General features: G+C 38.5%; 1 protein-coding gene across 1 annotated transcript; it reads left to right on the top strand.

Moving 5' to 3' along the window:
• Nucleotides 1–728: 728 nt before the first annotated feature.
• On the top strand, nt 729–15,440 carry fmr1 (fragile X messenger ribonucleoprotein 1). The gene is made up of 15 exons (XM_083561495.1): nt 729–1,109; nt 2,297–2,349; nt 2,576–2,669; nt 2,770–2,841; nt 2,934–3,082; nt 3,441–3,534; nt 3,623–3,739; nt 5,908–6,078; nt 6,167–6,245; nt 6,786–6,898; nt 7,121–7,207; nt 7,960–8,155; nt 8,864–9,052; nt 10,705–10,784; nt 11,892–15,440. The coding sequence occupies exons 1-15, from the start codon at nt 1,059–1,061 to the stop codon at nt 12,057–12,059; spliced, it is 1,713 nt and encodes a 570-aa protein (XP_083417621.1). The 5' UTR covers nt 729–1,058; the 3' UTR covers nt 12,060–15,440.
• The last annotated feature ends 10,115 nt before the right edge of the window (nt 15,441–25,555 follow it).

Below are 25,555 nucleotides of genomic sequence, written 5' to 3'. Positions count from 1 at the left end.
TGGGTCATGTTCTCACATCCAAACACAAATCCCTTTAATATACTTTTGTACATTACATTTTGTACATTGAATGAACAGAAATAATACTGCATGAACGTGGAAGAGGGAAAAACAGTTTATTAAAATGATAGAATAAAACTATCTAAAGATACTGGATAACAACAGGATACTCTACATGCTTATATTTGTGAGACTTTTGTTTTACTTATTTTTCATATTACATGGACTTCTGCCATTAACAGGAATAAACCTGGAATTGTTCTTTTTTCTTCCTACATGAAGTTCTGTAATCAGTTGGGCTGTGTTCTGTTCTATCACACATCCACCCCTCTTAAGCGTTAGAATGGACCAATCCGAGGGAAAAGGCGGGATTTATTGACTCAAATCTCTTCTCTGATTGGAGGGATTTGCTTTGGGATTCGAAAAGCAAATCCAAAATGACTGAAACGACTAATTTATTAATATTTTTTTATTTTTTTATTTTTTTATACTTGAATAAAAATGTAACTGGAATGTAATAAGAACGCGGTTTATAATTTTTTTAAGGAGAATTATACACCGTTTATCTACATCTTTTTCCATCGTGAATTACGTATTTTGTTCACTTCCGGACACTCAGCTCAATTATATATAAATATATATATATATATATATATATATATATATATATATATATATATATATATATATATATATATATATATATTATCATCCGGGGAAGCCAGTCGTAAGAACGCACACCCCGGTCACGTGACTCGGGTTAAAGAGGAGCTTCTCTGTGTGTGTATGTATGTATGTATGTGTGTGTGTTTACACCGAACGCGTTCACGCGCAGCTGCTGCGCTCGTGCTTTAAGCCGCTCCGTATATATGTTTCGTTTTCGATTTCGGCGTCAAACCTCGACGTGCGGCGACGTTACACGGTAACACAAGAAGGAAGTGCGACAAAAAAAAAAAAAACACAACAGAACGTGTGTGTGTGTGTGTGTGTGTGTGTGTGTGTGTGTGTGTGTGTGTGTGTGTGTGTGTGTGTGTGTGTGTGTGTGTGTAATCGGCGTCATGGAGGAGCAGGCGGTGGAAGTGCGGGGCGCGAGCGGGGCTTTCTACAAGGTGGGTTCCTTCCTCCGTGAAGGCGTCTTGTCCTCCATCTGTGTCCATGAATGTCTTTTGTTTTTTTGGGTTTTTTTTTTTTAGTCTTTTGTATCGCTCGGTCGACATGCATCCATTCATGTTCGGTGCACGGGCCTGTGGAGCCTCACTAGGCCTGGATGATCATGATCATGGTTATGTTTATGGTTATGATCATGTTATGTGATTATGATCAGGGGTTGGATTGAGCTGCTGCTCTTCCAAAAATCTTCATCCCGAGGCCTGTTGTTGTTTCGGTTTGGTTTTTTTGTTTGTTTTTTTGCTCGCGTATTTATTCTCCATAGATGCTCCATGGAGTTCGACTTCCTGATCAGACCTTTTTAAATGGATTGCTTTCTAGGCTTGTGTTGGCCTGTTAATACTAACATCAGCTTTGAATCATCATCATCATCATCATTCGTGTGCCTGATGGATTATATATTACACTACTCTTTACTGGAGATCTTCTGTGTTTCCTTCAAACACAAAATTGTCGGGATTTGGGTGTTTATTATTTTTTTTTTTTTTGTGATCTCCCCTAATTTGGTTCCTCCTTGTCATTCCTGAACTTGAGCACAACTTCAGATCTGCCTTTCCACCCTATGATCTGTACCCTTCCTTATAACTTTTATATTTATATATTTTTTTTCCCAGATACAATAAACCAAGTGCTCTCGAGCTCCTGCTATTTTAAATTGATATTTGATCCATAAAATATTTTCTGTAAATACACCCAATGCATACTGAATGCTCCAGACAACCTATAACTGATGTATGGGCTTCATCACACACACACACACACACACACACACACGGGTTTGTTCTTCTGGTCCATTAAAGGTGCGGTATGAATTTTTAAAAAGCAGTATCTCCTATATCCGTTTCGCTTTGTCTTAAATATGACCTGGCGAAAACCAAGATCTGAAATATCACTATAAAACAGGTGTCAAAATCTAGTTCGTGGGGTGAAATAAAGCCGAGTGGGCGTCTGAGATCTACAGACGGGTCACGGCGCGAGTAAAAGCGGCCCTTTTTTTAATACCTAAATTTGATTCCTATGTAAAGTTCATATGTAAATTCCAGTATATTGTTCTCCGTGAAGGTTCCTATTGTGAAAAATAATGCATTGTGTTATGATTTTGAGAGAAATGACGACTTCTGTTTCGTAGGCTTTCGTGAAGGATGTGCACGAGAACACGGTCACTGTGGCGTTCGAAAACAAGTGAGTATCACGTGACCGTGAACGTTACGACCCCTTATGCATTGTCTATTATTATAATACATTCTTTATAATACTTGCAGTGTGTAATTGGCAAAAACTTACACCCTGATTTCATGTTTAACTTTGTTTGCATGCTCGAATGCCCATGCAGTGTCTACGATTGTTTCCTGAATTTCTGTTAAAGCATGTTTTTTTTTTTTTTCCCCCTCATTTTTCCATGATGTAGTTGGCAGCCGGAGCGACAGATCCCTTTTCATGACGTGCGGTTCCCTCCTCCTCCTGGGGCTCAGAAAGAGATCACTGAGAGCGACGAGGTCGAGGTACGTGCCGTCAAAGACGATCTGAAATCACGCTGCGTTCGTTTTATTTATTTTCCTTTGCCTGTTCTAATTTGCTCGTCTCTCCCGGTTTGGTTTGAAGGTGTACTCCAGGGCAAACGACAAGGAGCCATGTGGGTGGTGGCAAGCCAAAGTGCGTATGGTGAAAGGCGAGGTGAGCACGAGTTCTGCCTGGAATTCCAACTTCTCAAGCGTATATATATATATTTTTTTTTATCAGTTTTGCATAATGAATTTGTCTTTCAGTTTTACGTGATCGAATACGCAGCTTGCGACGCCACGCTCAACGAGATCGTCACGTTAGAGAGGCTGCGGCCCATAAACCCCAACAAAGCCACCACAAAGACCCACTTCCTGAAAATCAGACTGGACGTTCCCGAAGACTTGCGACAGATGTACGTGATTCATTGCACTGACTCATTTCATCGATTCGGTTAATGCGCTATTTTTAATCTATAACACTTACTCTGAAAAAAGGTGGTTTTATAGTGCTGTTGGCTAAAAGATCAGAAGTTCTGATTGGATTATTTGTGGCATGGTAATGAACTCTATGACTAGGGTGTCATTAAAAGGGAATTCGAACCAGTTTAAATCTCTTTTAACGAAATATTCATTTTTGTATTACGTTTTGTTTGTTACTTTAAAAAATTTTTTTATTTCTATTTCTCCCCCCACGTGCATTGTATCGTAGGTTAATTGTACTCAAGTTGTGGTATATTCCCTTTTTCTTTTTTTTTTCCCCTCCGTCAACAGCTGTGCAAAAGACTCGGCTCACAAGGATTTCAAAAAAGCCGTGGGAGCATTCAACGTCACGTATGACTCCGATAAGAAGCAGCTAGTCATTCTGGTGAGTCAAAAACCTCGACTCAGCGCTTGAGTCATTTTTTGATCATTTTATATTTCAACACTTTTTTTTTTTTTTTTATACATTCCAGTCCGTCAACGAGGTGACTGCTAAACGGGCGACGATGCTCACAGACATGCACTTCAGGAGCCTGCGCACCAAAATGTCCCTCATGCTAAGGAACGAAGAGGCCAGCAGGCAGCTGGAGGTACGGGTTCTAACACACCCAGGCATTATCCTGCGTTCCGCACGTCCTCTCTGTCCGCCCGGGCAGCGAGCGCCCGCAGTGCAATCGAATCTCGCTGCTAAATCTGTTCCTGCGGCTTGCGAATGGAGTCGGTAACGTAATGATGGGATTGTGGCCTGCAAATCTGCTGTGTGGCACTTCAAGGTCTATATTTAACAAGAGCAAGAGGGTTTCGCTATCTCGTATGTTGAGCCGATGCACAGCTGTTGCATTCCAGACCGAGCCTTAAATGCACCCGGAGGCAGAACCGGCTTCCACTCCGGTGCACAGGGGGGGGTTTAGAGGCGCGTCAGAGCAAATAAAGATTAGCAACTGTTTTGTTTATTATGAAATATTAAAGTTTTGATCCCTTTTGTTAACATGAAACCCTTTGAAAGAAATTTGAAGTTGCGCCCAGAATACGTTTAAATTTGCATCTTAAAAAAAAATGAATACATTTGTAAATACATGCTTTTGTTTGCATGTATTCAAACATTTCTAATGATTTATTACCTCCTATTTTTGAAGGAGCAACGAGGCAAAAAAGTTGCCCAATATCTCCTCACTGACCTGTACCCCTTCTTCAAATCAAAAAAGATTTGGAAAGATTTTGCAATATAGCTATTGCTATAATATTGTGTTGTTCCCCCTTATGCTGCCAAAACAGTCCCAGAGTTTCTGTGGATAAAAGAAAAAAAGGCTTAAATGTAAAAGAGCAAAATTTCAGGCCATAAAAAGTCTTAAATTGTTTTAAAACAATTCTTAATATTCCAATGTCCATGTAACGCTGCCTCTAATGCTCATGAAATGCGCTTTAGAATGTTTTCCGTTTGTTTTTGTGGTCTTGTAGTTCTTCCTTTCGCCAGTCCAAATATAACGACTACAAACGAAACCAACATGCGAACAGCCAATCAGCTTTCTGTTATTGGCACAAATCTCTCTTGGGTCATACCACAGATATAAAACAGATTGTATTTGTCAGTTCTGGTGATACAGCAGTTGCTGACAAAGTGTGTGTGTGTGTGTGTGTGTGTGTGTGTGTGTGTGTGTGTGTGTGTGTGTGTGTGTGTGTGTGTGTGTGTAGGGGGGGGGATAGGTTTTAAATTTTATACCTAATGGTTTGATTTGATTTAGTGAAACCCGCAGAAACCCTGTATAGAAGCTCGTCTGTTGGATTGGACCACACGAACGTGCGTCAATGAGCCTCGGCCGCCCACGACCCTGTCGCCGGTTCACCACTGTTCCTTCTTTGGACCACTTTTGATAGATACTGACCACTGCAGACCAGGAACATCCCGTTGTGGAGATGCTCTGACCCAGTCGTCTATTTTTCCTGCTTTTAACATCAACTTTAAGGAAAAGATGTTCACTTGCTGCCTAATATATCAAACCCACTATCAGGTGCAAGAGATGAATAAAACTGATCATTTCACCAGACGTATTCGCAATAATATAATTACTTTTAACTGAAGTAAATAAAAGGCAGTGTCTCGCAATCATTGGCACCATTAGACCTTTATGCTGTAAAACACTCGATTTCCTCTAATCATTGATGAGGTTGGAGAATACAGGTTGAGAGAATTTGCTCTCACTCCTTAATGCAGAATCCAGATTCCCCTCTTGTGGATTCTCCTCCTCAGCTCTTTTTTTGGAACAGATTTTCAGCAGATTTGAGGTCAGGGTACCAATCTTAAAATTGTCCTATCAAAAGCTTGACCTTCTAGTCATTGAGCCATTTTTTTTTATTATTTATGAGAACTTGGGTGCAAGATCTATTCCTCCTTGATGCCATGTATCCGATGTTTGAGGGGAGGAGAAATGGTGAAACACATCACCAATTATTTACCAAAGGTAACAATGGAGTATTAGATTCCAACATCTGTTGAATTCCAGGTGCTTACCTTTTAAGGTGAAAGGGGAAAAAAAAAAGACTTGCTTTCTAATTGTTCTAATATTAATGGAGTAAAGGAATATGACCTCTACAGTACCACGTATTTCTCCCCCAGGAAAACCGAAGGTCGTGCGAAGACCGTTTCGGCGTTCCTAATCACCGTTGACTTTTCAAATAATAAAAAACAAACTGTAACCAAAACGGGATAAAGATGTTGTGTTTATATTCGGTTCACGGTCACGTCCTCGTCTTTTTGCAGAGCTCCCGTCAGTTAGCGTCGAGGTTCCACGAGCAATTCGTGGTGCGCGACGATCTGATGGGTTTGGCCATCGGCACCCACGGGGCCAACATCCAACAGGCTCGCAAAGTTCCTGGGGTCACCAACATTGACCTTGACGAAGAGACGTGCACCTTTCACATCTATGGAGAGGTACGCTGCAGATCTGCTTCTTCAATGCTGCTTATAAACTGCTGGTGATTTGTGAATGGTTTAAACTCTATGGTGTGTGTGATTGCAGGACCAGGAGGCTGTGCGCAAAGCCAGGAGTTACCTGGAGTTTTCAGAAGATGTTATCAGGGTACCCAGGAATTTAGTAGGTAAAGACCAAACAAGCAGTCATCTACTGGATTTATAAACATAAGTTGAAGCACCATGTTCAAAGGCATGTGGACACCTGAGCATACGGTTGGTGTGTTTGCCAGTCCACATTTATTCCCTGTTTGCTCTTATAAAAACCTCCACTCTTCTGGGAAGATGTTCCACTGGAGCCCTGTGTTCATTCAGCTCTGAGGGTGTTAGAAGTCAGGTAGTAATGTAGGTGAGGTGAGGAGGCCTGGGGTGCAGTCAGCCTTCACATTCATCCCAAAGGTGTTCAATTAGGTTGAGGTCAGAGCTTTTCTATCTTACCATCTAAGATCTTCCACTCTAAATGATCTCTTCATAGAGCTGGTTTTGTGCACTGGAACGAAGCAAAGGGGAAATTGGCCGTACACGAAATAAAAAGCATCACTAAGAAGAGTATTTGGTATCTTCCAGAAGAAAAGAATTTCATCAGTGTTGACAAAATAAGTAAAAAAAAAAAAAAATGTGTTTCTCATTTGGTTATTGGTTATATTGTATTGTTTCCCCTCAATCAGGAAAAGTCATCGGGAAGAGCGGGAAGCTGATTCAGGAAGTCGTGGACAAGTCCGGAGTCGTCCGTGTGAGAGTGGAACCGGAAAACGAGAAGAAATCCTCTCCTTTGGAGGAGGTCAGTTTGTGTTTCTGAACCATTGTGTGAGTAGGGATGGGAAAGGAACGTGTCCTCTAGTAAAGTAAAGTAAAGTAAAGTGAAGTGTGTGTGTGTGTGTGTGTGTGTGTGTGTGTGTGTGTATATGTATATGATGCGCTCGGATGGCTTTGTGATTAATGATTGTTTTGTTATTATTTCTTTACTTATGCAACGCTAATCGAATCCTGCATCGGATTAAAGGGCATGGTGCCGTTTGTTTTTGTCGGGACTAAAGAAAGCATCTCGAACGCACGCCTACTGCTTGACTACCATCTCAACTATCTGAAGGTCAGCCTTCTTTTCAGTTTTTTTTCTGCATGCTTTCCTGTGGCTATGAGAGGAAATAGAGCTGTAGCACCTGTGAGAGATGGCGACTAGCAAGTGTATTAGTCAATTTATCTGCGTAACCAATACTGCGTAGTAGAAATAAACCGATAGTGGATTTGACCCATTCTGATAGCTAGGTCGGATCGTACGTGCCGATATCCGATGAAAACATTTTTTAAATGGATACTGCATTTAAAAAAAAAAAAGAGAGGGGGGAAAAAAAAAAGAATTACAGAATGTAAAATATTACTAAACTTTTATTTTCTAATAATGAAAATATGCTGATATATAATGTGTGAATATATTAATTATATTATATATATATTAAAATTAGATATTATAATTATAATATAAAAAAAAAGACGCTTTATATAAACGGCACATAATCAGCAGTCAGTGATTCGCCTCTAGAGGCCGATCTCGTACTGTGTAACGCAACCCGGAAAAACTATCAGTATGGATTATTGCCATTCAGCAATCAACTATCGGTGCCGATTCATCGGTTCCGACCTCTACTGCATAGTGATGCTGCTGCTAAAAAGAGATGCGTTGATACACCACCCCTAAAAACTTAACTCCTGTAAAGCTGTTTTTATAATAAATATTTACATACAAGGTTTTTTCCTCACAGGGAAGATTAGTCAAATTTTCCCGACAGTTATGCAAATAGTAGTTATGCACACGCGATTTTATTTCTTTTCTTTTGTATTCAGGAAGTTGATCAGTTGCGGATGGAGAGGCTTCAGATCGACGAGCAGCTACGGCAGATTGGCGGAGGCCCCAGAGCTCCATCAGGCCGACCGGAGAAGGAAAAAACTTTCAGCTCTGACAACGGCATGGGACATCCCCGAGGGGGCAAGCCGTACGGTCGCGGGGGGCGAGGACGACGAGGACCTACGTTTGCCTCTGGTACGCCTACCTCGTCAACTCTTTTTATTTGTGCAGTTTTTAATAAAAAGCATTTTTAAATATTTTTACAATCACAAAGAAATCCTGATTTGTAGGAATTCATGAAATAACCCTCGATGTTTTAGGCGTTTTGTGTCCTGAGATGTGATTTTAATGACAGTGCACACATTTTTTTTACAATGATTGATTAGTGGTAGGTGGGAAGCGGTAGCAGTCAAAAAGTTGCACTTCTGATCAAATCCCAGCACCACCAAGCTTGTATTATTGGGCCCATGAGCATGGCCCTTAATTCTCAGCTGCTCAGTCGTATAAATGTGATAATTGCAAGCCACACTGGACAAGGACTTTTGCCAAATGCTATAAATATAACATGGGTGTTTCATGGTTTCTTAGTTTAAAGTGTTTTACAGTGAATTAAAAACTACTGTAGCAGAAGTAAAACGTTCCTTTTAATTTCATTTAGTTGGATGACACTTTTATGCTGCAGTTAAAATGCAACTAACTGGTGTATTTTATCGTTAGATATTCCCTGAATAAACATTAGTGTGAGCTTTAATGATTAACGTACGTCATTATGTTTAGTTGTGGAACATTAGCATCTTTATGACTGCCGTTTGAAAGGCTTCTGCTCAGAAAGTCTAATCTAACGTAGACTGTTAATGCCTTCCGTTATTCGAAAGTCTGTCTTTGGTGCAATTTTTTCTTAAGGCACCAATTCTGAAGCGTCGAACGCATCCGAGACTGAATCCGACCACAGAGACGAGCTGAGCGACTGGTCTCTGGCCCCCACCGATGAAGAATCTGTGGGTTACCCCAAACGAGCCCCAGAAGGCCGGAAGAGGGGGGGCGCTAGCGGTCGAGGACGAGGAGGACGAGGAAGAGGAGGCGGTTACAAAGGTAAATTCCACTTCTAGAACTCCCCTGATTTTCATTTAGCACCAGAAATGTATTTGCAGTAACAGGTATATGTATTTCTCATTTTTTTGTGAATTAGAGAATCAACAAGAGTTCAACCGATAATGGATTTTACTTTACCGATAGCTTGTTTGGATCGTACTTGCCGATAACTATAATATAATTATATTATTATTATTTTTTTTTTTTTATGAATACTGTAAAACAACAAAAAAATTTCAAATAGTAGTTCACTACACAAAAGTGATCATGAAATAATTATAGATATCTTAGTTATATTAACAAATATTGAGCAAAATGAGACCTTCAAACTGAAACAAAAAGTAAGTTACATCCAAAATGAAGAATACAAAAAAAAGACATTTCAAATAAAACATTATTTTTAACTTAATTAACAATGAAAACTCGAGTTCTTTTTTCAATATTCAACGATAAGAAGCCGATATCTTAATATTATAATGGAGAAAGTGGAGCTGGTGTGCATGGTGTCCAGCGAGTATGCATCAGAAAGCGTGTGACCACAAACAGTACGTGGTGTCAGTGACTCGCCTCTAGAGGCCGCTCTTGTATTGTATAATGACAGCAGACCTTCTGAGACACAACCAGGGGAAAAACTAGCTGACTTTTTCCAAATACATTAGCATCCTTTATGTAAGTCCTGTGTCGGCTGTTACTATAGAAACATATTAACATGAATTTCTAGAAAACACCTTACCATGTGATTAGAAAATGCTGGCATGGCATTCAAAAACAATAAACTAACAAATGTGAGGAGGGTTGTTAAATAAAGACTGGAAATTTTCCATGGGAATTAATGTAATAAGGTAATAAACTGGGAATTTACAAAATTGCAGGTTAGCCTATAACAGGAAACGTATGTAGTTGGGGAAAAAATCTGACAGTATAATTTTTGTTAATGCCATTTTGGTTGAATTTCTACCGTGCACATTTATTAATCACATGCACATAACACACTTACTGCAGGGTTACTGAGGCCAAACCCCCTACATGCACAGTGCAGTTCATCATTCACACATCATTTCCCAAATCCTGCACACAAAATAATGTCCATCTTGAGTATATCATGTAAATTACATAACGTTTTAAACTTCCTTGTGCTGTGCGTAAGCTATTGTAATATTAACAATTAAATCAAAGTCAAAAATGTCATTTAAAAATATAAGTTAAGATGCATGTCTGCTTATGATCAAACAAAATGTTTCAATGTGTTTGTATCTAATAGTTTATATACATTTCCACAAATTTCTAAATAATTCTAATATATATTCCCATGAATTCCAAAAATTCCCCACTTCCAATTGAACCTTTCACCTGAAATGTCCCAGCCCTTTAGAACCCATTCAAACAAATAAAACGTGTTTATTGTACAACAACAAAATGTGTGAGTAAGTAATATAAATAAAATGCATTCATTCTGTAAATTATTTATGTTTCTTGACAATGGAATACACTAATCAGTGAATTATTCCAGGTGTGTGTGTTTGTGCGTGCACAATTTGGATCAAAGATTTAATAAATATAGTGAAAGTGTTTTAGGAGTGTGTTTTCTTATTGTCTGATTATACGTATGGTGCTGAAATGTTATATTTATTGTGTATCGTGTTTTAATTGAGGTGAGGACGTACACTGGAGCGAGTCACGTCCCCGGAACGCCAGAGATTCCAAGCCGAGGCTGCAGGAGGATTCACTACAGGTATCAGTCTACTGTTTCTCTGTTGGAAAATCAAAATCTGTTTGATATTTTTAAAGATCATTGCATGACCGATCAGGTGAGCCATTTCTGTTTCATGCGGTGTGGACTTTCTTTAGTGTGGAAAGTTTACTGTTCTATGAACATCTGGAGTATATTCTAAAATGCATAAGTGCTGGGAAATGCTCAGTTCTGATTGGTCAGCAGGTGTCGATTTAGTTTACAATCTTTAAAATCTGTGCTGCTTTTATGGAATTGTTGCACTGGTTGCAGTATGTTGTTTTTATAGTCTTTATGTAGGAAGACGCATATATAACATGACAAGATCCTATATCATAATTGATAACAGAATCTAACTTGTTTAATGAGTGTTCTTTTAATATTGAATATAAAAAACTGTTTAAAAAAAAAAAAAGAAAGAGAAATCCTCTTTGGCAATTTCTGAAGTACCAGAACATGCACTCGGATTGGATCTGTTTTCCTCTTACCGGTGCTCCATTGAGCCTCTGTCTCAGCGTGATCGGCGTGTAAAGTGTGCTGTGAAGTGTTGTGTTGTGTTTGGAAAAGGCTTATGTAAACAGTTGGATAACGTCCTGCTCCACTCCCTTTTTTTTGGCTCTGTGGAAAGAACTGTGAATATCTGTAGTATAAGAGGAATAAAATACTTTAGGATGTTATTTGCAGGAAGATGTTCAGCTACAGGGTCGACGCAGAGGCTCTGCTTTATAGAGGTCGACAGATTCATCGGCACCGATAGTTTCGGACTTTCGTTACAAATTCATACCCATAGTTTTTCCAGGTTGCGTCTGCACAAAATTGTCACCTTTTGAATGGCTTTAGTCCAAAGCATTAAAATTACATTTATTAAAATGTTTTATATTTGCGCAAAAGTTTTTACTATTTTACATGTTTTTTTTTTTTTATTAATTATAAATTTTTAATCCAGTATCAAATAAAAAAAATATCTTGATTTGTGTCAGGATTACTGTCTCTTTGTCCTTATGTCTGGAAACTATATAATCAATAAAAAAAACTTATTGGGAATATTTAAAGATTTAAAGTGAAATGAAGTGTCAAAGTGAATAAAATCTGTGCCCGTTATCTCTTCAGATTCGTGTCGACAGCAATAACGAGAGGAGCGTCCACGCCAGCCGAGGCCCTCAGGGGCCCAGCGGCGACCCCAGCGGCCCCCGACAGAGAAACATCAAGGAGCGAGGGATAAAAAAAGAGAAGCAAGAAGGGCAAGACAGCCAGGTCGTCATGAACGGCGTGTCGTAATCGAAAATCCCCCAACCCCCCTCATGTCTAATCTCCCAAACACCTCCACCGTTCCAGAAGCTTCTTTCATTAGAGACACATTAGGCCAAAGAGAACCAGGTCAGTAGGGCTTAAGGAAAAAAACAAACAAAAAAAAAAAAGACATGACATCAAGCACATTTTGTAACCGTTAACGGGGGTACTAGACAAAATCGTCTCTGCTGTCTCAGAATTTTGTAGTCACGTTGATTAGAGGTGTCAGTCTCTAAATCGGAGGTTTTGTAATCGACTTTCTAGGCAACTAACGAAGATGTGGGTGTGTTAAAAAACCAACAAAAAAAAGTGTGTTTTTGATTTTTTTTTTCTTTTCTTTTTTTCACATCAGGGGGACATCGGATTTGATTCAAATATATGTGCCATCTCTCGTGGCAGTTTTCTTTCCCCTACTGTTCTGTGTCTGGTTGTTATAGAGCCCATTATGATGAGGTTCCATTTAAAAAAAAAAAAAAAAAACAAACAAAAAAAAGTTTTGACTAATAGACATAATTTTAGATGATCTGTGCCTTTAAGTAGTGGGATAGTTTCTGAATTTGGATCTCTAAATCAGGGAAGACGACATGGATTCTGCATTATCTCAGCCAGTCAGTAAAAATAAACCATGGTGCATGTACAGTACTTCACATGTGGTGTTTTTTTGGTACATCTTAAGGGCAACACGTTTTTTTTTTTTCACCTTTTCTTCCTTTCGACTCCACGTAAAGGTAAAAAACATCCCGAGTAACAAAGTAAAATATATATTTGTTTTATTTTTTGGGGGTTGCTTTCTAGTACCATCCAAACTTTCAAAAGCGATGCTTACAGGGAGTAGATGAACTTTATCCCAAGCCACGTCCTGTCACTCCCCCATAAACTCCGCCCCCTCAGACTCTTTGTGTGTTTACTTCACTTTCATGTTCAGGTGTAAAAAAAACAAAAAAAAAAACTAACAAAAAAAAAAAAGCACTGATCAGATATTGCTGTAAAAGCTTCGTTCTCGAATAACGGCGTATCGTACGTGACGCCCGCTGTTATTTTGAAGTTTAACGATCGAACATTTCAAGTGTGCACTTATTATTTTTATTTTTTTTTAGTGTTCCTTCGGCAACTACGTCGTTTTAAAGGGGGGGGGGTTTGACAGACACTCGTAACGAGACCGGCGAATCGCGCTTACACCCACGTCGTAACGGACGCAACGATCTTTCTCGTTTCTGCTGTACTTTTTTCGCTTAGGGAGGAAAATGAAGGAGGTGTGAAACGTTGAGTTCAGTGTAAAAGCCGTGTTACCTGATCTGTGCTTGTGCATTTTCTTTTTTTTCTTTTTTTTTCCCCGTTTAGTTTAGAGGTTAAGACCAGATCTTTTCCCCCTTTTTTTTCCCTCTTTCTATTTTTTTTTTTTTGGGAAACTCTACTGTGACGCTAACCCTAGTAGTCCTTTTCTCCTCTCTGTACAGCCGTAAGTTTTTTTTCTTTTTTTTTTTTTTATATACCTGCTATTTCCTGCTAGAGCATCTCCTTCCCAGTGACGATAATTCAGCCCTACTTGTTGCAGCATAAATCTCGATCCGATTTGCCTGAATCGACGTCCTGCGACAAACGAGACTAAGTGTCTAAATGCCGGTTGCGAGGCGGTCGACATCAGCGAATTTTATTGAAAAAATTGAGCCGTTATTACAACTTGTTTGGCTCAAATGGGCAACGTTTGGAGAGACTGCAATTAGGGCAGGATGAACTACATTGTCCTGTGATGATGGATATCCAATACTGTGTCGTTTTTCTTGTATTTAACACACCTACTAAAAAAACTGCTCGTAAACTCGCTGCACTGTTGTATAACAAGATACAGATGCTCACCTTCAGCAGTAAAGTCCCCAGACCATCTTCTCCTAACTGCTTTGGTACCATCAAGGCTACTTGAACTTTTTGTTCCTTTTAGTATTTTTCACTCGCAAACATTAACGTAGGGGTTTGTGTGTGTGTGTGTGTGTGTAGGTTCGGCATTAGTTTGCAGGAAATGCTTCGTAGTTTGACTTCTATCCGCTTAAAAACCTATAGACCGGCCGCTAATTATTAGACAGTGGTCAGGTTTAAATACTGGAGCGCCTTCAAGTCCTCTAAGAGGCCATGCATGTTCTAGTTTTCTTGATCGTGACTCAATTTCCTCGCGATCTCAACACCAGTTGTTTTGTCGCGATCACGACTTCATTTTCTCCACGGTCAGCACTTTGCTTTTGCGCGTATTTGGCATCAGCTCACGTTCTAGAGGCAGCATCGTCGCACGGCTGTTATTATCCATGGTGCCGCCTCTAGAACGTGCTCTTATGCCAAATGCGCAGAAAAATGAAGGACGAGAAACAATACGCAGAAACAATAAGTCGAGATCGTGGAAAAATTTGGTCGTGGTAACGGGAAAAAAAAAGAAAATTATAATGCATGGCCTTTCAGGACTAATGCATTTATAGAACAGTTTTAAACATTAGCTAGTGAAGTCTAGAATATGATTAGTACTAACTCATTTCCAGAATTATAACTCTTACTATTATAATTATAGTAGTAGTAGTAATAATGGTGATATTACAAAAAATAAAAAAAATTAGAAGCCTCTAAGCTCAAATACTTTATTTCTGTTTGTTTGATGACTCCTTGATCTCAGATTTTACGATTAATTTTGGTGATGGTGTAATTAGTAATAGTGTCACCATTATTCTTATTATTAATACAAATGTGTCCTATTAATATGAAAGCGTTAATATGGTGGTGATGATGGTGGTGGTGGGGTTAAGAGTGAATGACCCAAGCAGTAGGTGTGTTAAAACAGGGAACTCGCTCACTTCCGCAGGACTCCATCCAGAGAAAGTGAGTTATCAGCGGTGAAGAGCTCCTTTTCAGTCTCTTTGACGCAAAACTCGTACAAGGCTCAATCTGTAACAGTCTGTTAATGCAAAGTGTATTTAATAAAACATAAAAAATAAAAAAAAAAACACTGTTCAGAAAATGTTGCCAAACAGACTGTTTTCTAATTATTTATTTTTTAGACTGTATGAGTTTACAGAAACAGCGAAATTTCCAAAAAAAATACACATTTCTCTCTCGCTCATATTGTAGGCTGTAATAATAATAAATAATCAATGTTACAATAGGAAAAAAAAATTCATCAGACAGGAAAAAAAAACATTAATAAACAAGAAAAGCTGTAGATACTGAACCAAGTAGACTGACCTTGTATGTTACTGCACTTTGGGTAAGAATTTCTTTGTACATAAATAGCAAGACAGATTGGGTTTTATGTTGACATTGTTTGGTTATAGTGCAATATATTTTGTATGCAAGCAGTTTCAATAAATAAAGGTTGATCTTCCTCTGCAAGCCGAAGTGCGTGTTTATCTTTCTCGGAAACGGAGCTTTATGACTTTAACAGTGCCGCATGCTTGTTACGAGGTGCGTAATATGGCTGTGAATATACCGTGCTGTGCTCTTTCTTTTTCACTTGATGGTGCTCTTGCAGTTCTTGCAATAACATGGCTCCATTTCATACACTATATGCAGAAAAGTATTGGGACACCTGACTTTTCCAGCCATGTGTAATGCAGTAGCATTACATTTTCCCTTTGAACTAGTAGACCATGAAGATATAGTTTACATGGTCTGGAGTGGAAGATCTTGATTGGCCTGATAAATGTGAATGCTGACTGCACCCCAGGCCTCCTCAGCTCACCTACATCATTACCTCACTTCACCAACACCCTTGTGGTAGAATAAGCATCTCCATTCTCAAAGTTCTTTTGATAGAAACTGACCACTGCAGACCAGGAACATCTCACAAGAGCTGCAGTTTTGGAGCTGCAGTCATCGGATAATCATCAGCTCCTCCCTCCTGGACTTTTTTCAGGTGGAATAGGGCTAATCCGAAGCAAACTAAAATCTCCGCCGAATTGAAATTTCCACGGCAGATACGATAACCTAGATTTTATTCCCCCCATTCCCAAGCAAATATTTCTTGACCATTATTTCATCATGAAATGGACAGACGTGGCTCATTTAAAGCAATACTTATTGCCCCCTTTTTTTTTTTCACTCCTCCTGTGTGGTCATTAATGAACGCGTGTAAAATTAATGGCAACACTTAAAACTGCCTGGAGTACTATTTAATTAGCATACAGTGGCACATGAGCTATGTTTTTAGGAGCTCGGTTCTGCTCGACTGACTGTTTGGCTGAGTTTAATTTACGGTGCAGCGTGCAGGACGAGTGGTTTGGGGCTTTAATGTTTAAGCTTAGATGCACGAGTATTTAGTTTTACCTCTTCGGATCATATGGTGAATTATAATCGGATGATTTCCTCACAGCCTCCTTCTCAATTGATTCATCCCTACTGTATAAAGTGTGTGGGAGTCAATGGCTTGCTCACTCATTCGTTCTGGTGAGGTGGTTCCACTAGTCACACACACACAAACAGGCTGACAGTCTCGCAAGTTAATTTATAAAGAAAATATCTCCCCTCTGAGGAAACCCTACAACTGATGAGCTTCTGAGTAGACCCTCTGCTGGAAGGTAAGAGCCCAAGATCCCCTGAGGAGCATTTAAAAGACGAAACCAAGCTTCATTTTTCTCCACTTTGGCCTGTAAAAGCACTCTGTGTATGTGTTGTTTGTGATCAAATAGAGGCACGTCCCCACCCTGAAGGTAAAAAAAGACGTGTACAAACAGCAATGTTTCAAAAATAAGTACACTGAATGGACAGAAGTTTGTGACACCTGACCATTTTTTTGGACATTTTATTCCACCTTTAGTCCTAATTTGCTGTGCTGTTATGGCAATTTCCACTCTTCTGGGAAGATGTTCCTAAAGTTTTCAGCATGTGCTCATGGATATGGTGATTAACCAACCACAAGGGTGTTAGAGCTCTTTAGCAGGCCACTCAAGATGCAATGCAACCAATGTAAATTATTTCTCCATAAAGTTCACATGCTGTTTTGTGTCTCCTTGTTGAAGTGTTCGTTTTATATTAATTAAATATTCAATCCAGGCTGAAGACACCTGGCCATGTGCTTTTTCAGCATCGTATTCCACATTCAGTCCCAATTTGCTCTTATAATTCCTTCCACTCTTTTGGGAAGATTTTCCACAACATTTTGGAGTGTGCTTGTGGACATTTGGGTTCATTCAGACTCAAGGGTGTTAATAAAGGCAGGCACTGATGTAGGTGAGGTGACAAGGTCTGGGGTGCAGTCAGCATTCCAATTCATTCCAAAGGTGTTTAATAGGGCTGAGGTCAGAGATCTTTAGCAGGAGACCTGCATCCAAAGACACACAATACAATTGTGAGAAGAAGAGCATCTGGCTGGAAAAAGTCTAACCCTAGTCGTGTCCAAAGTATATGAATAAAATCACAGTGCGTAATAATAACTGCCGATAGGAAGTAAAAAAAAAAAGCAGAGGTACTACTTTAAATATGATTACAGTAAAAGTGTCCCTTCAAACTTTCACTTGAGTAAAAGTACAAAAGTATTTGCCTTTAAATATATTTAAGAATCCAAAGTACTATGATTTATTATGGCTATAATGTTATCATTTTTGTCACTCTTTGCCCAATCAACTCAGTTTACATGAAAAGACTCGAATGTGACTCTCAACTCGAATGGCACACTGATCTATTAATAGAATGATATGAATAAGTAAAAAACTGATTGATATCTATTCAAGTGATCAGGAGTCCAAAACCTACTTTTTCATCTACTAAAAAAACAACAACAAAACGCATGAGTAAGGTCACGTGTGTTGTGGCGAGTTCGAGTCAGGAGTTTCTTCCATCTTCTCTCAATGTTCTGCTTGCTGTTGAACCGACGCTGAACTTTATGTTTGTGGTAAGTAGATACCACCAAAGTGCAACCAAAACATCTTTAAAACAAAGCGTGCGCTCGACCCTGATCGTTGGCTTTCTACGTGTTTGACCGGTTACGTTTTTATCCTCATAAATAAAAAGAAACGACTGATTTCACAAAATGAATTTGAGTAAAATGTACAAATATTTGACTTTGAAATGTAGTGAAGTAAAAGTAAAAATCTCCCCAAATGGAAATACTTCAACAAAGTACAGATACAAGAAAAACCCTACTTAGGTACAGTTACGAATTACATTTACTTCATTACTGTCCTCCACTGTACCTATTTATAACCCCAAAGGTGTTCCACAGGGTTGAGGTTGAGGAACCCTATAGCAGGCTACTCAAATCTTCCGTTTAAGATCTTCCATGGGGAAAAATCAGTGTTCTAATACAATCTCCTCAGAAGAATGAAGGTTATTATAACAGCAAATGAGAATTAAATATGAAATTGGATGCTCAAAAAGCACTAGTCAAGTCAAGTCAAGTTTATTTCCATAACGCTTTTCACAATGGATATTGTCTCAAAGCAGCTCTACAGAATTTAACAGTTAAGGTGAATGGTGTGTATTTATCCCTGATGAGCAGCCATGGCGACTGTGGCAAGGAAAAACTCCCTTAGATGTTATGAGGAAGAAACCTTGAGAGGAACCAGACTCAAACAGGGAACCCATCCTCAATTGGGTGATATCAAGAGTGTGATTATTGTCTTTAAACAATACAGAACACTGGAGAGTGAGAACTAACATGAGCACTGGAGTGTGCAATTATGAGTGATGTTCTTTCTACAGTCTTATACAGTCATTTAAGGTTATGGAACCAGGAGCTACTGAGCAACTCATAAAATAGCTCAACATTTGCGATCATCATAGATCCAACAACAGCTTCTCCATGCCAGAGCCTTTAAACACTCAAAGGAGGTCCAATGTCCAAACTCTACATGAACCCGAATAGCGCTGAAACGTCTACTAGATAGTTCGGGATGTTTGCGGGGTCGGCATCTACTTCTTTAAGGGTCCACAATCTTAATGAGGTGGGACACGACCGGAGCTGGCGCAACCTCATGATGCCTCGGGATGGGAAACCTTGAGAATCTTATGGTCAGAAAATTTTCCTTTAACTAACTAATTGTAATAAATAAACGTGGGGAAAGGTTTGTTATATGTGTGGCCTGGTACTAATTAGCATTCCTCATCCCATGTTACATTCCTGGGTGTCTCACATTTAAATATAATACCTAGCATGTAGCTGGATGTTGTGTTTTTTTCATTCAGATGGACAGAAAGAATTTGTGTGCATGAAGACTGGCGAGGCCGACCTCAGTTAGTTCACTTAATTCTAATGTGAAATTAAATTATTGATTTCTTTGTGTGCTATCCCATACAAATGGAGAACAATTGGAGACATTAGGGCTTAAAAAAAAAGCCAGAGAAAAAGAAAGCTCTCGAGTACATGACGGTGTTGTCCCGATTCAATTCTGTGTAAAGTCTCCTAATGCATTTAGATGAGAACGAAGTCTCCTCCTTTTAATGAGACGAGCCGATCGCTTTAAAGCTTTGAAGGTGGAACAATGCCTTTTTATCTGCATGGAGATGTGACACAGAATGAGTGAATTACATCTGTGGATCTTTGTCTTCCCCCTGCTCAGCATGACAAGCGAGGTATCAGTCGCTCGGCTAGAAAAAGTACAAAAGTCTCTTAGAATGAGGAAGAATGCAGCGAATTGGAGCTTGCAAAATATTATATTACGCAATATATCTGATCAGAGACTTGAATTGCAGATCAGAATGGCATTCAATGTGCAGATAAAAACTATAAAGGGCTATGCTTAACATCCTTGTATTTACAGTGCTGTAAAAATGTATATATATATACATTTTTTATTTTTCCCACGTTTTGAACCCCGCGGCTTAAACAACGAAGTGGCTTATTTATGGTTTTTCCTTGGTTTTTCCCGGTTTCACAAACTTCAAGCCAAAAAACTGAGCACCAAAACATTAGATACATTTACATACAAGCCGTTGTAACGCGTTGAGTCTGGGTTAAGGGAGAGCTCACAAACTCCAGTTGCAACAGAAATCATATAAGCACAGACAGGTTTCCAAAACTCGTGCTTTTTAATTTTCTTGGCAACAGCGTTACGGGTTAGTCAAAGAAACTTAGAAATGAGCATCAGAAAATAATAAGGACATATTCCTCGGTCTTGCACACATGCAGTAATAGCGGAAAAATGCGGCGCCAGGCTATTCCCAAAATGCCGCTCTGCTCTTAAAGGAGCCACAACATATTTCACCCGTTACACCGTGTAACAGACACTGTCTTTCTTTAAAGCCTGTGTAAAGTTCATTAGTTTCAGTGTAGACTGCGGCTAAAAAATAAAAATTAAAATCTTTGTAAAATTCAGTGGCTTTTATTTGGGTGCGTTTAATAGTCCGGAAATTACAGTAAATAAATTCACAGCACTATATGTTTTTCATTGTAATAAACGCTGAGTCTGTGATTTTTTTTGTTTTATTACAGTGGTGCACATGTTTTGAAGGGACATGGATTTTATGGGAACACTGCATTTTGTAGAATGCATTTGGTTTTAATTTATTCAAATGTTCAAATTCCACATTTTCCACATTTGAAGTCCCTGTGAAGGGTTGGGCAAAGATGCATCAAAATGCATTTTAAAATAAAATACCAAATCCCTTAACTTAAAGTTTAAATCAATCACAATAAACTACAAAATACAGCAGCCATACCATGTATAAAGATACATTTCTGTATTTTTGTATTTTAAAAATACTAAGAAGTTACAAGGGAGCATAAAATATCTTTGCAAACCTTCCACCAATTGGGGTATTGGATCTGTTCCTTCACCAATACACCGACTCAGTTGAGTAAATAAACAATGTTTGATAGCAGCAGCTTTTCTCAGGCCGAGTCGTGCAATAAATCTGACACATGCAACCAGTTAACAGATCAAATATTCACATTTTCCTGTGATCTCCCAGATGAAGGTTAGTTTTAAAGTAACCTACACTTTATTGTTTAACAGTTTGCCAATTATAATAATTGTATTCTAATGTAGTTAATTGAAGTTTTGTAATGAAGGGCTACTTTACATCAGCAACACTGAATCAATGACAAACAAGTCCTTCAAAAGAAGACGACTGATAGCACCTGAATTCATAGCAACTAGTTTCTAGCTAATGAATCATTTGATTGTTAATCATAAATATAATAATATATGATGTGTCAGGCAGTTATTCATGCACTGGGACTCAAAATCATGATCTTACTAAACAGCTACTTCAATTAGGGTACAATATTCAGCAATCAAATATTTATTTATTAATCATTGGACACCTGGTGAAAGCTGACAGACTGCAGGTTTCTCACCTTTAGCACTTTCTTTCATATGGAGCAATTTTCTGTTCTGGTTCCAACGAAGTCTGTACAAACTACTGAGCAGGCACCAATCAGAGGCCGCCTTTTTATGATGTCATCATGTAGATCGTCTTACAAAGTATTTGACGGTATTTTAAAACTACAAAAATACAAAACACTAAAGTTCTTCGATATATAATATGAACCCATTTTACCCAACCCTATCAAATACAAATGACAAAATCCTCTTTTATATTTGAAACACATGTATCATAAATACTGCCGATCCCTGCGTTTGAACTGTGTTGAAACATGCAGCAGTGTTTAATGTGCTGATTCATTTTAATGCTACAGCATCCAAAGATATGTTTTACAGATTTACACTCAGGTGTCCCAGGCCTTTATTTAGTCCTTTCTTGCGTTTTTGAGAAATTTTGAGGAATTTTGGAAATGTTGTGTCTGTATATGAAGATGTGATCCACTTGCGGATCATTTGCATAAATTTAAATTAGTCTTGAAAATTGATTCAGCATATTTTCAGCATAATCCAAAACAAAACAAACAAATAAAAAAAGCTGTTTAAAAACAAAATCAAATAATCTTAGGCATACTTCATCTTTTATGAAGTACCCTTAGAGATAAAATACCCTCAGAGATTAAATACACTCAGAGATAAAATACCACCAGTGATGAAATACCCTCTGATATGAAATATCCTCAGAGATAAAATACCCTCAAAGATAATATACTCTATAGGCTGAAAAACCCTCAGAGATAAAAAGAAAATACCTTCAGAGATAAAATACCCTCAGAGATAAAATACCCTCAAGGATAAATATCCTCAGAAATGAAATACCTTCAGAGATAAAATACTCTCCAGGCTGAAATACCCTCATAGATAAAATACCCTCTGGGTTGAAATACCCTCAGAGATAAAATATCCTCTGGGCTGAAATACCTTCAGAGTTTAAATGCCCTCCAGGCTGAAATACCTTCAGGGATAAAATGCTCTCAAGGCTAAAATACCCTCAGAATTAAAATACCTTCAGAGATAAAATGCCCTCCAGGTTGAAATACCTTCAGAGATAAAATGCCCTCTGGGCTGAAATACCCTAAGAGATAAAAGTTAGTCTCTATTGTATGTATAAATATTTAGGATACGTGTCTTTTCCTGTGTATGGTAAATGACTTGGTCAGAGTGGCGTGAGGTTTGTATGTCACGCTTCCCAGCAGCTCTCTTGACCCTCGTGGCTGTTGGTATGAGTGGCAGGGCAGCTGTTGATTGGCTGTTAAACTCCTACTGCCCTCGCCGCTGTGATTGATAGCCCTTTCTTGTCACTCTCTGTCACATCCTGAAACGTTTCCTGCAGTCTGGACACGACGGCTCACTGATGAGTTCTCTCTGACCAGGTCATCTACACCTCTTAATAACAGCTTTCTCGATCTGCTCCAGGATCGTTCAGAGCTGCTGGATTAAAGCCGGCTGGATCGTTTTAGGAACTGAATGACCTGTCGCTCAGGCAACTTACTCAACACTGTCTGTCTCTTTGGAAACAGGAAAACAAGATCAGAGCGTGACAGCAGATGATGTTCTTTTTTCAACCCGATTTAATGGGAAACATGAACCAAAATGTCATGCTGATGTTAACTATTATTCAGATGCTTTATACAGTTCAATTACTCACAGAACGCAGTTATTAAAGTATGTTAACACTATAAAAGTAGATTCTAAGGAAAGAACCAGTATTCTCTGAGCTCTCGGAACAAAATCATACACACTGGTGTTTAGTCCTCAGACTTTATATTGTCTGTTAAAAGTATGGAAATTCCTTGTGTTTAATGGATTTTGAGACACAAATATTCCTCATGCAACAAACTAGGTAAAGACGTGAAAATTGACTTCAGCATTTGCATAGTTCAAATTTTTAAAACAGCACGATAGCTTTGATATTCGTAACTCACGTGTAAAAAATTTTAGCTGTCTGAAATAAAATCTAATAAACTTTCTCTTTACTTTAGCTTTTGGGCCCATTTTTTGCAAGATTTCCCCTGTTTGTTATGCTCTATTGCTTTTGCTGGGAATTTCGGAGTTGTTTTTCGTATTATGTCAGTATGTGAAGATGTGTACAACTTGTGTGTCATTTGCATAATTGAAATTATAATAGAAAATGGATTTGCGCATAAACGCAATAAAAAAACTTATTTTTTTCTTTCCGTAATTCTTTGAAAACATCTTTTAGCTGTCTCAAAAAAGCATACTGGCGATAATGTTTCACTTCGTTATTCTTCTTTGCTACCGCAAAGGAACCCTGGAATTGATTTTGCGTTGCGGCTGTTCAGTGAGCGCCCCCTGCCTTGCCACCTCCTTCACTCATTAAAATTATTTACCTGTTTTTTCTGCTGAAGGCAAATGTACAGTATGTGTTGCAATTTTGCAATGATTATTAAATGTGTTTAATCTTTTTTATGAAAGTTTGTATAGAGTGGTGGAGGGCCATTAGGGGGGTGACAATGGGAATCTTGCCTAGGGTGCTAAAAAGGCTAGAAAAGAGTAACTCAACTCAACTCAACTCAACTTAACTCAAGTCTTATTGTAATTTTTTGTTCCAATTGCCTGACAGGATTTTTCAATTGCTCTCAGGTAATATGGCTATGGGTTGGATTCAGAGTCTAAAACAATTTATTGCAACATTATATATATTTTTGAATGCAGGGAATGTGAGTAATATTCAGAGTCAGGTTAGACCCATGCTTAAGTCCAATTTCTCAACTCAACTCAACTCAACTCAGCTCAACTCCACTCAACTCAGAGTAGATAAATAATTTTTTTTTTACTCTGAATCCAACCCATAGCCATATTACCTGACAGCAATTGAAAAATCCTGTCAGGCAATTTGAACAAATAATGTGATATTCGGCTCATTTACCCAAACACACACACACACACACACACACACACACACACACACACACACACACACACACAGCCAAATGATTCTCTCCGCTCCCTGTTTATCCAGAGTGACTCATTCGCTAATTTGCTGGTCGCCACCAGTTCATCAGACTGCGTTTTTTGCACTGACACAGCTCCATCTGCACTGGCATCCAATTTAGAAAACACAACTACAGTGAGACTTCGGATCGGTTCCACGTGATATCCAGCATATCCAGTTTTAAACCAAGCTTCAAAATTCTACTGTCATTGGTAAATTAGAGCTGTCAGTCACAGAACCAGCTCTTAACAAGACTATCTGCTCGCTTTAGGTGCAATTTTTTGCCAACCATTAACATGGTTTAAATTTGAAAAAGTGCTTTAATTAGAGCCGTGGTTCTCGAAATGTGGTTCAGTGACCCCCAGGGATTCCTGTGGTATAAGCAGGAGGTCGGAGGTTTTATTAGTCTTATTTTTCACTGATGATCCAGTGGTGGAATGTTGTTATGTAGAAATTGTAATTATAAGCCCAATGGACTGGTCAGTTTAAATTGAATGGGTGGAAATTGTAATAACTTAAAAAAAATCAAAACAGAAATAATGGCACCTTGACTTTTGATGTACAAAGACTTAAATCCACATTGTTAAAAAAGGGAAAGATTTAGGTATAAAATCTGATTGGCTGAAGGAAGCCATTTAAAAATACTCAATACAAGGACTGCATTCATGGCAAATTCAAAATCTGGGATTGTTTTTTATTTTTTATTTTTTATTAAATATAGAATTTAAATAAAAAAATGTATATTTATGACACAGAAACCTTATGTTTCATATTTTAAATATTTGCTATTTAAGCTTCTTTACTATTTGTAGGCCCCTATTCAATATAAGCAATTTTGTGATTTTGAATGTATCAAGGTCAAATTTTCCTCATATTCAGCCAGCACTCCGAAGCATTTGGTTTAAAGGTTTTCATACAAAAAGTGTCCCGTCACTTACAGCTCGAGTGCACGTTCTTGTCACCTCAAAAAAAGTGTGTGTGTGTGTGGGGGGGGGGGGGGGGGGATGGAAATTCTAAAATAGTTGAAAATACTTTTCACTCGAGTTGTCAGTATTAGAATGTAGCCTGAAAATTGTTGTATTAAATTCAAAAAGAGTGCAAAATAGAAACGCTGGGGCTCTCGGATATTTTGGAGACTGCATGTGTGTCATTAAATTCTGAATGAATGCAGGGGGTTTAAACAAAAAATAAATAAAAAAATAAGTTACATCCAAGCCAGGGGGGTTTGTCCA

The sequence above is a fragment of the Silurus aristotelis genome, assembly GCF_946808225.1.
Source record: "Silurus aristotelis genome assembly, chromosome: 14".
NCBI lineage: Eukaryota > Metazoa > Chordata > Actinopteri > Siluriformes > Siluridae > Silurus > Silurus aristotelis.
This window is presented reverse-complemented; position numbering and strand designations above follow the sequence as displayed.

Bases quoted from the DNA above. Each gene is read 5' to 3' on its own strand.
- fmr1 (XM_083561495.1), top strand. From the start codon at position 1,059: ATGGAGGAGCAGGCGGTGGAAGTGCGGGGCGCGAGCGGGGCTTTCTAC. The intron at 6,899-7,120 runs GTCAGTTTGTGT...ATCGGATTAAAG, and splicing joins AATCCTCTCCTTTGGAGGAG to GGCATGGTGCCGTTTGTTTT. The intron at 9,053-10,704 runs GTAAATTCCACT...GTTTTAATTGAG, and splicing joins AAGAGGAGGCGGTTACAAAG to GTGAGGACGTACACTGGAGC.